The sequence below is a fragment of the Siphateles boraxobius genome, unplaced genomic scaffold (assembly GCF_051911475.1).
Source record: "Siphateles boraxobius isolate OS27281-9 unplaced genomic scaffold, OSU_SipBor_1 61, whole genome shotgun sequence".
In the NCBI taxonomy this organism is placed as follows: Eukaryota; Metazoa; Chordata; class Actinopteri; order Cypriniformes; family Leuciscidae; genus Siphateles; species Siphateles boraxobius.
The window spans coordinates 13,341,797-13,358,116 of NW_027509188.1; the positions used below are offsets into that span (position 1 = coordinate 13,341,797).

The 16,320-nt window shown below is 41.3% G+C and overlaps 2 protein-coding genes across 2 annotated transcripts in view; one reads left to right on the top strand and one right to left on the bottom strand.

Moving 5' to 3' along the window:
• LOC143718338 (uncharacterized) overlaps positions 1-16,320 on the bottom strand; it is a 207,772-nt gene that overhangs the window by 60,107 nt on the left and 131,345 nt on the right. The gene's annotated exons all lie outside the window — the stretch shown is intronic.
• On the top strand, positions 2,459-4,072 carry LOC143718564 (SCAN domain-containing protein 3-like). The gene has a single exon (XM_077209582.1). It carries the CDS (start codon positions 2,459-2,461, stop codon positions 4,070-4,072), a length of 1,614 nt encoding a protein of 537 aa, XP_077065697.1.

Here is a 16,320-nt window from a genome sequence, read left to right on the forward strand (position 1 = left end):
ATGCCAGGAAGCTTCTGAAAGTTGGGCTCCATTGACTGATATTGTATGAAACCAGCAGAACAAACTTGACAAAAATTCCCTTTTGTATTTAAACAATAAAAAACATTAAATAAGTAAATAGTAAACCGTAAACAATTGCTGTATTTATATGTTGAGGTGAACTAACCCTTTAACCCACCAAATATAAATTGTAGTAAATTTATGTATGCATTTTGCATTATAGTAATTCCTTGACAAACTAAGCAGCTTTGACCGTTTATGCCCATGACTGGTTCAAAAAATGCTTTACAAATATCAATCACATTTATGCATTTGACATATTTTTTATCGAAAGTGATCAACTCCATTTATTTACAGGGACAGTGACCCTGGACAAACCTGGAGTAAAGAGCCTTGCTGATTGACCAGCAATCTTCTTCTAACCAGTTCATTGGTTTATCCCTCTACACTACAAAAGGTTTTAAAGCTCTAACAAATATTTGCATGTAATTGTAAACCTATAAAATGACATTTGTCAAGAAACTGAATGCTGACAACATGAATTTTAAAACATTTTTTATCTTTCTTAATGTTTTAAAGGTAGTCATGCTCATGGAGAGCCGGCACAGGGATGTTTGGAGCAGACACTGCAGCAGCCAGATTGTCCCGCACTTGTTCTCCCACTCTTGCTTCAAGGTTGTGGGGATCAGGGGGGCCGTCATCATGGTCTTCCTCATCCTCTGGCTCAACGATGTCCCCATTGGCTAGAGCGAGATTGTGAAGCACAGCGCAGCACGCAACAACCTCAGGCACGAAGGCAGGGCTCACCTCCAAGGCCTTGAAGAAAATGCAGCGCCAGCGAGTCTTCAGCATCCCAAAAGCTCTCTCCACAATGTTGCGGGCACAGGAGTGCTTGCTGTTGAAACGCGCCTGCACAGGGTTCTGCACCGGCTCTCTGTACGGGGTGATGAGGCAGATGGGTGCACTCAGGCAAGGATAGCCTCCATCCCCGAGGATGCACTTTCCTGCAGGTGGATAAAGGCCGCCAGCATACACTGGACTGTTCCTCAGCACCCTGGCATCGTGCACAGACCCAGGATACCCCACAAACACATCAAGGAATTTCCCCCGGTGATCAGTGATGGCCTGGAGTTGGATGGAGTGAAACAGCTTTCTGTTGAAGTAGCAGTGGGAGTTATTTGCTGGAGGTTTGATACGGATATGACAGCCGTCTATTGCACCAACTGCTCTGCTGAAAGCTGGTGAGCCAGACCGACAGCTGTGCAAATCCTGCTCCCACTGCCTCCAGGTCATCTCCGGTCGGAAAGCAGATCACCCTCCTCAAAATTCCCATGATGGCCTTGCTCACTCTGTGCACAATGTTATACACAGAGGTCTTTGGGATGTCGAAGGCCTGCGACACCACCCTGTAGGATGCTGCATGGGCCAGCCAGTGCAGGAACACAAGGACCTCAATCTCCCGTTCCCATCCATGGTCCGATTCCAGTCTGACTGCAGCAATCAGGGACCTGATGGACGGCAGAGACAGGCGAAGGTGGGCACGGTGGTCAGCTACTTCATCAAGATAAAGCCGCAGAATGGGAACCGCTCTATTGAGATGGCAGTATGATGTGGGGTTCACCGCCTGTAAATACATCATAGTTTGTTAGAACAAAAAGCTTGAATTAAGCAATGTTTCATATGGTATTGACTTGTATATGTATTTCTTTATAGTGATATGATATCTTTTATTCATTCATTTATTTTTATTCATGTTTCATATTAAATATTTATTCATGTTTCAATAAAATATTCATTTCATTAATTCTTGCATTAATCATTGCTTGAAGGAAATTGTATGTATTCACATCAGCTGCATTTGTCTAGTGTGTATTCATACATCTATGTCATATGACAATATAACAGTTTGCTTGTTTTACCAAAATATATCATTTTAATTAAGAAAATGTTAAATAATTAAGTTGGTCAGCATTTGTCATTATTGTGCATAAGTGTTGGGGTGGGCTAGTAATGCAATTCATTCTGGGGTAATCTTAATTTTTTAAGTAGTAATACTTGCTTTGTTTGAGTATAAAATCATCAGTCTTCTCCAAAGGCGAGATCTCCGAGCAGCAGCCCGACGTCTCCTTTGTCCACACATTCGTCTACCTATTGCAGACATGCCAACCATTTCAGACGCTGATGAAAACAGTTCTAGTTAGGTTGTACTGATGCAGTGAGATGTCGGTGCACCTGTTGCTCATAACTTTTAAATTGTTGCGCTTGTGATAACGTCATAGGTCACATGATAACGTCAACATGGCGTATGATGTCCGGATCGCATTCATACTCAACGAGATTTGGCTATGAAGTACCTACTCTTTTAGCGCTCGTTGAGTAAGTACTCATTGAAATTAAGTACCTACTCATTGAGTATGCGGTTTGGAACGCAGCCATGGAGAAATTTTTAAAGCGGAAAATGGGAGGCCAAAGTCGCTCCAACCCGGCCCAAAAGTCAAGATTTTGCCGCAAATACAATCCTGACTTCATTAAGTACGGATTTGTGAATGGAGGTGACGAGGCAGAGCCGAGAGCCCAGTGTGTGGAGTGTGGGCTAATGCTATCCAATGAAGCACTGAAGCCTTCAAAACTAAAGCGGCATCTAGAAACAAAACATCCATCGCTTGTGGGAAAGTCGGTGGAATTTTTCAAGAGAAAAGAAAATGGGCTTCAGATGCAGAAAAGGTCTGTTGTGTCACTGACTGGAAATTCTAAATGCGCTTTGAAAGCCAGCTACCTCGTAGCCAGACGAGTGGCACAGACTAAGAAAGCATTCACGATAGCGGAGGAGTTGGTTTTAACTGCCGCTGTGGATATGTGCCGTGAGATGATCGGAGAGGCTGCTGCAAAAAAGCTGCTAACCATTCCACTCTCAAACGACACTGTTAGTCACCGTATCGCGGACATGGCCACAGACATACAGCATCAGTTGCTAGAAAGAATAAAAAGCAGCCCATTTTTCTCTTTGCAACTAGACGAATCTACTGATGTCACAAATGCTGCACTGCTACTGGTTTTTGCTCGCTATCGCTGGGACAGTAGTTTGCACGAAGACATACTGTTTTGTGGAGAGCTACCCACACGGACTACGGCTCAGGAATGTTTCCGCTTCATGGATGACTACTTCAAAAAGAATGGCCTAGACTGGCATAACTGTTTTGGGGTGTGCAGCGATAGTGCTGCGTCAATGACAGGCAGGCATCACGGTGTCGTCAGGCAGATACTTGATCGCGCCCCAGAAGCTAAATGGACCCACTGTTTTCTTCACCGTGAAAGCCTTGCAGCAAAAAAAATGTCACCAGAGTTACATGAGGTGATGGATGTAAGTGTGAAAACCATAAACTTCATTAAAAATAATGCTGTGAACTCCAGATGTTTTGCCAAACATTGTGAAGGCTTGGAAGCAGATCATGTCCAACTGCTGTTTCACAGCGAGGTGAGATGGCTCTCAAGAGGACTGGTCCTCAAGCGTTTGTTTGAACTGAGGAATGAGGTCCTGTCTTTTCTCACAGAGAGAAATTCTCCTTTTGCACATTATTATGCCAATGCACAGTTCACAGCTAAACTTGCCTACCTCTGTGACATTTTTTCACTTCTGAACCAGCTGAATATATCACTTCAAGGGAGAAATAGCAACATATTTTTTGTTGCAGATAAAGTTCAAGCTTTTAAGAGGAAACTTGCTTTGTGGATTAAGAGGGCTCAGGAAAAAAGGATGGACATGTTTCCCCTTTTGTCTGACATTTTGGAAAACTCCCCCCAGGTGAAGATTAGTGACTTAGTCTCACAGCAACTCTCACAACTGGCAGTGAAATTCGATGACTACTTTCCTGAGGATCCCAGAGAGGGACACATGTGGAGTGTGGACCCATTTTCTGTGGATCCCACTAAAAATGATGTTGCTTTGCCCTCTCCTCTTGAATCCCAGCTTCTGGAAGTAGCCACTGACAGTACTTTAAAGTTGCAGTGGGGCAAACTGGATCTGGGCTACTTCTGGATTGCTGTCTCAAAAAAGTACCCATGTCTAGTGTAACGGGTGGCTCGCGACACCAGTTATAAAAGCACTTGTCTGCGTTGTGTAGAAAGACACGGGACAACAGGTGGCGGTTTCACTGGATTTACTCTGTCTGATATACACATAAACAAGAGAAGCATCTGTATAAATCACCCTCAAATTGCTCTGTAACACAAATATGATGTACATTTAAATCACCATGTGCTTTCATCTCCACATATATAGACCAAAGTCAAAAATATAACTTAAATAGGGAAAAATGATAAAAATAACCACACAGATAAGTAAAATAACATAATAGACATAAATTGCAGTGAAGATTTAGACACAAAAGCAACAATTAAAATAAAGATTAATTAAGATTGACAGGAGCCAAAAATAACCCACCTCTTCAGTGCATTAACAATGCCAAGAGGAAGAGGAGGAGACAAAACAGGAAATTGTGTAGCTCATGATGACATCACAGCAATTAAAGGGGAAAACGCTACTTCTTCAGGCAAGTATACCAGATATGAAAATAAACCATTTTGTGTAAATTATAATAAACAATACATAAGTTTCAACAGTACACTTTCTGTACCTGTTACACTAGCACTGAGGGCTGTGAAACTACTCCTCGCATTCACAACTACATACCTGTGTGAATCAGGATTCTCCATTGTGGCCACAACTAAGACCAAGGGCCGAAACAGACTCAAAGCAACACTGCAGGCTACTCTGAGAGTGAGCCTTTCCCCCATTCAAACCCAGGCTGGATCTGATAGTGTCTGTGAAGCAGGCCCAAGTGTCTCATAAGAGAGGGAAACATAAATAGGAAATAACGTTCAAATTGGACTGTTACTTGTGACTGTTATTGTTCATTTATAACAGATATAAACTTTTCAGGTTCTGCCATGCAAAAATGTTGCTGAAACAATTATCAAATTAATTTGCGGATTATTAATCATCAATTATAATTTGCAGATGATAAAGCTATATTTTTTCATTTGCACTTTATTTCAATTTTCATTTACAAATTACAACTTATTTATTTAATTTGTAAAATATTATTTTGAATTTATTTATTTTAGCAACAGATTTTATTGTTTTTATGTTATTTATTTTTTATTTATATACATTTTCTATTTTTTGTAAGTAAAATTTCTGTTAATATGCCTGACTTGAGATTTTTTTGTTCCATGAATTGTTGTGTTTTTGGCATCTTGTTGTATGTGCAGGTTTACATACACACGAATAAAAAACAGTTAAACTCCAAGTGGATTTCATTTAATTATTGAATACAAATCAAACTAAGGGTGAAATCAATAAACCAATACAGTGCTAATATTTGAATGGGCCCTGGGCCACTTTGTACTGTAAAATTTGGGCCCCGACATCAAAAAGGTTAAGAACCCCTGCTTTAAGCTACTGGTCACATCAGCTTCATCATGTTCAGAGTCAGTGGACCAACGACCCCCTTCAGTGTCTGTGTTAAAATCAAAGTCAGATGTCACATGAACGTCGCAACACGTCCCAGAAACAGCGTCACCAAAGATCCTTTTACCCTCTCTGGTGTCACTGTGACCACTAAAAGAACTGTCCGAGTTATCGCTGTCAGAATCAGCAAGAATTTGTTCCAGTTCAATTTGCCGTTTTCGCCACTGTCTCATTCTCAATGTCATCTGTAAACAGAGTGTTAGTTAGTTTTGTTTTATGTGTATTTACCTGAGCCATTTGCAAAGAGAAGGAGGATGAGTTCACAACAGATAGGCCTACCGTGTTTAATCTGTCTATCTCCAAAAAGGACACCTCACTCCAAAAGAGGACGCTGCAAATAAGGTTGCCAACTTTCTGAAATGGAAATAAGGAACAGAGGGGGGGGGGCTTTGGAATCTCCATTACGCATCATACCTGGGCTGCATTTTCCGATAACGTTGTCTCTTAACGCGCAACGAATACTCTTAAGGTATAACTTAACTAAGGGTATACTACCACTAAAGCTATATCATTGCTAGGCGCAGGGCTGTAGCACCAAATTTTGGGCCCTGGGTACAAACCATCTTGCTGGGCCCCCATACCAAATATCATAGTGATACCAGTGGGTTGGGGTATTGCATTTTTTTCATAAAAACACTTAAAATGTAAACAAAATAAGCCACACTCTGATTAATATTTTTTTGTTTTATTGTCAAAAGTACTACTTACTGAGATGACAAAAGGTCTAGCAGGTCCAAACCTGGACTAAATCAAATATACTGTAAAGCAGTTCTGAACAATGACCATACCAAATGAGAAAAACTTTTCCATTTCAAATAGCACTGCTATTATGCTATTATGGGGGGCATGTGTCTCATGTTTTGGAAACTTTTCATACATTTTTTTCCATCTGTTGTTTGCTGTTTTAAGCCCATCTTTGCTATTTAGTGCACTTTTTGATGGTGCTTTCTGCTCATGAGAGAAGAGCAGCCATGGGATGCAGTATAGAGCTTTTGCACTTTCACTATATATAAGCCAATCTCTTCTGATTTTCTCACGGCCATTAACGGACTTTGCATACTGAAGGTAAGTTGGGAATGGTTTGCCCTCCATATCTTTAGGTGTGATATTTCCAATACCAGGTTTTGCTCCACCTTCACTGGCTAGCATTTGAACAATAGTTTTCCTGTGCTTATCAGTAAGAGTTGTTGGCCATAATCCTGGGTCCTCTGACAATCCCTCACCAGTATCCCTAAGTCTCTCATTCTCTTCTCTTTCCTCTTCAGCTCTGTCCTCCTGCTCCTGACTACCTTCATCACATTCTTCACTTTCCCTCTCATCACTTATATGAATATCAACCTCATCTTCTATTTCTGCCTCTGCTACAAGAGGAAATAATTACAGTTTAAAGTTTCAATGTGTACAATAACAATGTACCCATTTTGCTTATTTCCTCTTATAACACTTAATTAATAATTACTAAGTGTTAAAACAGGCAATTCCGCTAAAAGCTCACCTTGTCTCACTGTCACATTCACCTCACTGTCACTGCTTTCACCTGGCCATGATGAGGGGCCTGCTGCTGCAGCAGGGTCTGCAACTGAAATATATGGATTCAACAAGGTATTCAAACAATACCTTTTTTTAAAGTGTAGGCTAAGTACAAGTTAATTGATGATTATTTGTCTGTTTAAAATAAATGCAGACTATAGAATCACAGGGTACACTAACCGCCAAACTAGACATTCAGTCAGTTACGTTTTTCAAATAAGTCATTTTCAATCATTAAGATGTGCATTAAACTGAGAACAATCCTGTACTTTAATGTAAGAGCGTGGGCGAGCTAATTTGCATAACAATGCGGTAAAATAGGCGCTAACGATCTGTGTTTTCGCGGGTGTTAGATTTTGACAACGGAGGGAAATATGCAACTGGGACAACTGCAGCAGAAGAGGAGACAAGCTGCGCCGCTGCCTGGAGTGGCAGTGTGTTGAGCTCCCAGCTCCGCCTCCGTCTGCTTCTCACTCCCTGTTATTTACCCAGAAACATTGTTTGCTCGCTATGTAGGGGTGTGATACTATAAAGTATTGGTATATTATTCAAATAGAGTACGAACATAAATGTATGCTATTCTACCTGGAGTAGATATTTATGTTAAAACAACAATGTCAATGCTCGATGATGCATTTGGAGCTCACCTTTCTTTTCAAAAAACTGAGAGAGCAACTGCTTGCCCTCATTTGCCTTTCTCTCTTTAATCTTATTTTCTTTTCGTTTTTGAGCCCCTGATTTTCCTTTCTTAAGGAAAGACATCCCCTGTAGTTCCTAACACGGCTCACTCCAGCTCCTGTCTCATCAACTGATTCACCGCGGGTCCGCAGCAGAAGCACCTGACCTGCGGGTCGTACCATTTACATTGATTCGAGAGGGGTGGTGGGGCCCTGCACAGCATGAAAAAGACTTTTTTGTACCACACCAGTGCCTGACTTCAAGTTTAGTTTTCCACAGGAACTTTTTTATTTGTACAATAATGCTATACAAATGTTAGTGCATTTATATGCATGTATAGAAAACTGACTTCTAAGGGCCCCCCCCCCCCCCCGCCTCGGGCCCTGGGTAGGCGTCTTCAGGGATATCATCTACTCGCGAGGCAGGGGCACTGAGAGGCAGAGGCGCTAGCGCCCTCAACAGCGCTGTTTTTGGTAAAACTTTTGACCACTTCATTAAATTTAGTTTTGTAGAAAACTCTTTTTAAAAGATTTTCATTTTGTATAAATTCTTAATTCGCGCCCGCGCCTACATCATGATCATAATGTCTGCCTAATTTGCTTCTTATTTATTATATCCTGGAAATTGACGAAAAATTTATTAAAATTAAGATTTATACAAATCTTACAAATACAAAAATTTATACAAAACGAAATTCACTTTAAGGAAAGGCTTTTTACAAAACAAAACTTAATTTAGTGGTCAAAATCATGTCTGACCCATCATATCTTCCGATATATTGCGCATCTTACTCATTCTGATTATGAAAATTGAACAGCATATATATATATATATATATATATATATATACAAATTATAATATTTTAAAAATGAAACTAAATGCGCTTTTTAATGGTTACAACACATATAGTGGGCCTATACAGACTAAATATTGAAATGAACTGCTGTAGAAGTGCAGTTTATTAATAGTAAATGTTAACTGATCGAATTAAGTGTTACTGATTTTTTTATACACCGATTCAGAGGTCTCGTGAGTTCAGTGTTGGACAGGTCAGTTGTTTTAACCATTCATTAAAGTGAATGATTAAAATGAGTCATTCGTTTGCGTATTGGACGTCTAGCCATGGCACGCTTGTGTGATTATCTCGGCAGTTTAGGACATCGCACAAGATTTGTGTCAATACAGAAAACATTTAGTCACTGGATAGGTTTTTTCGTTTATTGAAATGTGGTTTATGTCAGCTGAATGGGCGGAACGCTTTTTAGAGAAGATAAGGCAACGTGGGTTTTTTATTTTTTTTAAGCACAATTCACACACCGCGGTAATTCAGGAGAAAAAAAAAGTCTCCAAATGCTTCACGTGAAACTGCGGTCTTCCGAACTTTTACTATTGTGTCAATTGATTTTGATTAATATGCGGGAGGGAGAGAGATTTTTCAGGCCCGTTGAGAACTCTACCTTGCACGTCTTGTTGTCATGTAGGGTGGGGATGGAAAGATTCAATTTAGAGCTAATGTGCTATATCTGTATTATGCATCGGATCATTCTCTTGGATAGTCAACGGTATGCGCTATCAAAACATATACCTAACACATATCGTGTACAATGCTATCCATCTAAGTTAAATTAGGGAACAAATAAGTGGCATTGTAGCCTACCACAGTTATCGGCTGATTTCCCAATTCTACTCACTGATAATTGCGCACCTCATCTTATTTTTCATGAATCACATGAAATATTATTCATGGTCTTTTGACGCATTACCTTCACTTTGCACTAACGTTAAATCAAAAGTGAGCGTTTACATAGGATTCTGCACTGCGAAATGCTTTGGATTTGCAAACATTCTGTTATGTTATTGTTATGTTATCATATTTGTTTGTTTTCTTTATGACAAAGGCAGTGGCAGACCACAAAAATCGCGGCATTAGTCAGTTTAAAGTATTGCCATACAGAGAACCAAGCCATAGTGGCCTCGGAATGTGGGACTTTTAAAGGCCAATCACGACCAGATCATTGGGCAACCAACGGCGGCCAAAATAAAACCCCAGCAAATGTACAAACGTGTAGCGGAATGATGTTATCTGCTACTTGTTAATCTTTCGGTGCCGTGCGAAAGTTGTTTTAATCTTAGGCTAAAGTAGGCTAACTATGGCCAATGTTTAGCTAACGCTAGCTGGTGGAGAGGCACTCCCTCCCCCACAACAGGCTAGTTTAAGACAATAACGCTAAAACAGCTAAAATTAGTAATGCTTAATTTAACATAAACTTCACTAAGTTGACCGAACTTACCTTGAAAACTAGGATTTTTTAGATTTATGTGCCTGCCGTTCACTTTTCCTGTGGTGTTTCCCGTGGAACTACCATACTGCAGGCGGGACTTCCTGTTTCATCTATATATATGCGGACCAATTCCGGACGTCATCACAACGTGCAAACTACTTCTGTTTCAGACCTAGGCTACTAATGAATCACGTTGAAAAACAATGTTAATATTTATAATAAAAAATGCATAGTTGGGGTCATAGTTAGATGTCCAAATAGCGAACCTAGATTGCACGTTGCATTAAGGTCAAAAATTGGTCTTGGACCGACTGACGCAATATGGACATGATCTGCCTGTCCAATAGACGTCTGATGTTTAGTGGGTACAGTAAACCCATGGTGAATGTTGCTGATCTGTGGACACTGGATAGTTAATTCATGGCACAATGTTTCTTCCTGGTTTCCACGTCAGCGCTGTTTGATCCGTTAATAACGGAGAAATGTTAATGTTTCTCACTAGATCTCGCAGCGATGTTATTACTTCAGTGGCGAATTAAATTTTTTTCTTTACTGGATTTCGCTGTGTAGTAGCTAACTGTGCTGCTTGATTAAGATTGGCTCGCGCTGCATTTGCCATTTGATGTTGGGGAATGTTGTGGTCACGCCAGCGTCTCTTACATTATTAGCGCGCTTGCCACGCGCGACGCGCCTATTTTGAAATGACGAAATTTTGGTCGGAAGGAAAAATGGTCCAACAGTTCGGTTTAAAAATGCGTACCGAAAACCGAACCGAATGCCTCGTACCGAACGGTTCAATACGAATACGTGTATCGTTACACCCCTAGTAGAAACATGTTTAGACTTTATGTTCTCTTAGCAAAACAGGAGTGACAATGATGTGATGCAGCCCTCGTTAGATTTTTGTGCAAGGCAGAGACCTCCTCATGAAACTGAGCTCATACTGAACACACACACACACACACACACACACACACACACACACACACACACACACACACACACACACACACACACACACACACACACACACACACACACACAGCGGTTCCTTTGAACTGCTAAAATTCAGCTAAAAAACTCAAACCAAGGATATACACTGTGACTCCTGGTCACATAAAAATTCACAAACAAATCTCATTTTCTCATGGCTTAAAAAGTAGCAAATACATTTTTAAACTCAAATACATTGTTCATTATAACACAATACTGAACCTCAACACTTAGTGTTACATAAACCACTAAAATTCAACATGTATGAATACATTCAAACCTATACTTAACACTTAATGGACCTCTTCATCAACACAGAGCAATAAACAATAAAAACTCTGTCACTGCTTAGACCACTAACCATTTTCTCAAAGCACACAATGAGGATCCTTTGCAAAGTCTTGGGTCTGTATATGAGAGAGAGAGAGAGAGAGAGAGAGAGAGAGAGAGAGAGAGAGAGAGAGAGAGAGAGAGAGATTAGTTCCATAACTTCACATTTTTAATCCAAAATTATATTACATGGCTTGACCTAACAAAAGCTAATTTTAGAAACGGAGCACAAAACAGACAGAATAACATAAAATAATAGAAAGGGTGATGAGTACAATTTATTAAAAGAACAAAAAAAGAATGGCAAAAGAACTTCCCCAGCTCCTGAGTCGTTGCTGTTTGAACATATGTGTAATGTATACATCTTACTCACCATTTCCAAATGAAATCCCACTGAAAGTCCATGAGCTTGCGCAAGAGGCTGGCGACGTGTGAACTGACAGTTCTTCTTTTTTCCCCTTTGCAGCCTTTGTCCCTTTTTCTGGGTTTATATCCACAAAGCGTCTGAAAATTATAAACTGGTTAAAAATCTAGTAATTCACACAGACTTACAGCACAACAAAGACCACAAATGTACATGAACTATCCTCAACATGCACTATCTTCTTGCCTCTGTGAATATTGTAAGTTGCACTAAAACGTTCTAAATCAAAGTTAATTGCTAAATCCCATCACCAGACCTGTTGAAACCATGCTTGAGCCACAGCTTGGCCATAAAAAAATGCAGGTTAACAGACAATATCTTACCTCTGTATGAATTCAATCGTGCAGGCTGCCTCCTCTTGGTACTGTAGGTTAAAGATGTAAAAACGGGGGGGGGGGGGGGGAAGACGCCAGCCCTATCACAAAGGTGGACTGGATCCCTTTGCAAATGATTTGGCCCTAAAGGCTGAGCATCCAGCGCTGGAAGCTGCTTCACGTTTCTCCTGAAACAGAAATGTTTTAACTGTCAAATTTCTGTTTTAGTTTTCATTTTGAATAAAGCTTAGTTTGATACCATTGAATTCACTACAAACAACACTAAAGCCAACTGTATTATCTAAAACCAACTTACCAAGAAGTATCATACGAGGAGTTGCAGGTATAGAGAGTGAACTCTCAAGGTCAGCTGCAGTGGCATATCCCTAGGACATAGAACAAATTAAACACAATATTAATGACACAAGATTACCACTGACTGAGATAGATAGATATATAGATAGTATGAGAGATGGACAGACAGGAAGAGATAGATAAAGAGAGAGAGGGGATATAGATAGGGAGATAGAGATAAATCCTGGGATACAGAGGTGGAAAGTAACGAATTACATTTACTCGCGTTACGTAATTAAGTAGTTTTTAAACGCGCAAGAAAGGTGACGCAGACCCAGCTGAAGCTGAAAGCGCCCTCGAATTCTTATGAAGCGAATTATGGGCAGTATGAAAATACTTTGTAGGAAAAAAGCGTGGTTGTCCTCGAGGATAGATATCCAATTTGCAAAAAATTTGGACGCAAAGTGGCTGCAAAAGGAGGATACATAGGACACCATCACTCCTGCAGATAAAGGTAGGCTATGTCCCGATTATAACTTAAGGCCGAATGACTTACTGTCACGATAGATGTATTCTCTAGTCTCTTCTAGTCTCGTGTTTATGTTGTTGTATGAGTGCACGTGCGTGTGGGCGTGAATGATTGGCATTCCTGATCCGCTCCAGCTGATCGTCATCACATCACCAGCTGCAATCAATCTCACTACTCCATATATACTTACCGCTGTTTCCTCATCCTTGTCAGATCGTTGTATTGATGTCCTCGGTGTTGGTGTTCCTGTGTTCCTGTTCTGCCTGGTGTTCCCGTTCTTAGTCGTCGTCGTCTTCATCATCGTTGTCGTGTGGGTTTGGGTCTCCGTTTCACCGTCACCCCTTCACCACACTTCATCACGGATTCCTGACCATCGAAGTCCCTGCGTCACTCTCACCATCGGCTGTACTGTGTTCACTATACTTTCATTAAAAGAGTAACTCGCTTTTGCTTCCTGTGTTCAGCAGACATGACAGAACGATCTGACCCGGAAATGGAAGCAGCGAGTGTGCCCCAGTCATCCCTGGAAGATTTCATTCATCATAGTATTCGACGAATGGACGCTCAGGAGAGAGAGATCGGCGACACGGGTCGCGCAGTACAAGCCTTAGTGACGCAGGTGTCCGAGCTCACCCAGCAGATCCAACGCTTGCGTGCTCCCGCTGCGCCGCCCACACCGGCCGTTCCCCCACCACCACTGGAGAACCCTTCCCAGCCAGAACCACGCCTACCAGTACCTGAGGCATATGGTGGAGAACCCTCCCACTGCAGAGCATTCATCACCCGCTGTTCCATGCATTTTGCATTGCAACCTCGCACTTTCAACAGTGAACAAGCTAAGGTAGCCTTTACACTTACATTGCTGACTGGGAGAGCGGCGCTATGGGGAACGGCGGTGTGGGAGAACCAAAACCCATGCTGTGCCTCGTTCCAGACCCTCGCCGCCGAGATGAGAAAAGTATTTGACCGGGCTGTTTCGGGACGAGAAGCCGCCAGAACGCTGGCAGAGCTGCGTCAAGAAGGAAGATCAGTATCGGATTTTTCTATTGAGTTCCGGACCTTGGCGGCTGAGTGCGGATGGAACGAGGAGGCACAGTGGGACATGTTCCTGCATGGGTTGGCTGACCATGTCCAAAAGGAGATCTACGCCCTGGACCTACCCACCACCTTGAATGGACTGATTGACCTGGCTCTGCGGGTGGACGCTCGTTTATCTCGAGTCGAACGTCGAGCTCAGGCCACCCGTACCTTCGGAGAAATCGACGGCCCTCGGTCCAGTGGCAGGGACGTGGTCAGCCCCAGCTTCGATCCTGAACCCATGCAGGTGGGTCGAGCTCGGCTTTCCCGGGAGGAGAGGGAGAGGCGGAGGTCCCAGGGCCTTTGTCTTTATTGTGGAGGATCGGGACATTTCGCTTACAACTGTCCAGTAAAAGGCCCAGCCCGCTAGTAAACTTGAGGCTACTATTGGGTGGGATCTCCGCCAGGAAGACCTCATCAGCTGTTACATCTACCTCCACGCTCCTCCCGGTAAGACTAAGATGGTCAGTCCACCAGCACGAGTGTCAAGCACTATTGGATTCTGGGGCTGAAGGTAATTTTATGGACTACAGTTTTGCTCAAAGATTTCAGATTCCCTGCAAACCGCTCACTCACATGATCGCTGTTCATGCACTAAATGGACAAGAGCTACCTACTATTTCCCTTTCCACTGAAGACATCACCCTCATCAATTCTGACAACCATTCCGAGTCGATTTCATTTTATATTCTGGATTCACCGCTGGCACCCGTCGTTCTTGGACACCCATGGCTTATTCAACACAACACCCGAGTGGACTGGCATCACAGATCTGTGCTGGAGTGGAGCAAGGAGTGTCATAAGTCTTGTCTCGTGTCTGCCTGTTCGTCTGTGCCTGTGTCTGTGTTACAGGAGGAAGCAGGGGATCTGTCTAACGTGCCCGCGGAGTACCTGGACCTGAAGGAGTTGTTCAGTAAGTCTCGTGCTGCTTCTCTACCTCCGCATCGTCCCTATGACTGTGCTATAGATTTACTGCCAGGTAAGTCTCCGCCTAAAGGCAAGTTATATTCACTCTCTATTCTGGAGAGAGAGGCTATGGAGAAATAAATTTTCTCCATAGCATTTTCTCCATAGGATTTGCGTAACGCTTATCATTTGGTTCGCATTAGGGAGGGGGATGAGTGGAAAACTGCTTTTAACACCCCTAGGGGGCACTTTGAATATTTGGTCATGCCGTTTGGGCTGTCCAACTCCCCAGCGGTTTTCCAGGCACTGGTCAATGACGTGTTGCGAGATATGATCGATCAGTTCATATATTCTTAACCTGCAAGCCATTGCATGTTTAAAACAATAATATCTTAGTAAAAACCTAAAGTAATATTGCCAAACGATATATCATTTGAAAGCTTAAAATCTCTAGTTTTCATATTTGGTGGCTGTTATCTAAAATAAATTACAGAGGAGGAGTAATTTATCAATTTGCAACAAGAATATTTCATATTCATTAGGAGTATTTAGGCCTTTATTTTGAAATAACAATAAACACGAAAAATCATGAAAGATTGGTAGAAACCTCAGTTTGTTTTCATGCCATGAGTTCAAAAGATAACACCAATTCCATTTTATGAGAAAAAAAGGTCTGAAAATGTTTTAAATATAAAGAAAAATGTATGGATTCTCGATTTCTGATTGGCTGCGAGCTATAACGCTGTAACGTAGTCTTTTTATGCATTTATTAGAGGTTGAATTCAAATCAAATACTGCCAAACCACCCATACTACTTCTAAATAGGATGTCTACTTCATAAATTGTATGAAAATTATGGAAATACATGGTTCAGATCACTCAAAACATATATGAAAATGGAGGCGCCCTTATATGGGCAGTAATGGAGTCTAGTGAAAAAGTTGGGTACTGCGCCCAAATAAAATCTTACTGAAAGCTCATTTTTTTAGATATCAACCTAAAATTTGGAATACAACTTGTTCAGATTTGTGTCTTTAATTTTCTTGCAGTTTTAGAGTAAAATATATTTTGTAATATATATATTTTATATAAAATATTAATAATTATATTTTTACATTACACCATTTCATAAACTCAAACTTATATAACTTTTTTTCTGTTTCATTTTTTATCATTTCTAGACTTCTACAATAATCTGGGAAATGTCTTCTTTAAAACAAGACCAGCCATAGGTCTATATTCCAAAGCATTCCTGAATTACAACCATTTAAGTTTGGATAGTGATTTTTATGTCTATGCAAAAAAAAAGGGGGGTGACAGTTAACAGGATATGTCTACCTGGATGACATATTGATTTTTTCTTCGTCTCTCCAGGAACATGTGCAACACGTTCGACGAGGGCTTCGGATGTTGCTAGAGGATGGGCTTTTTG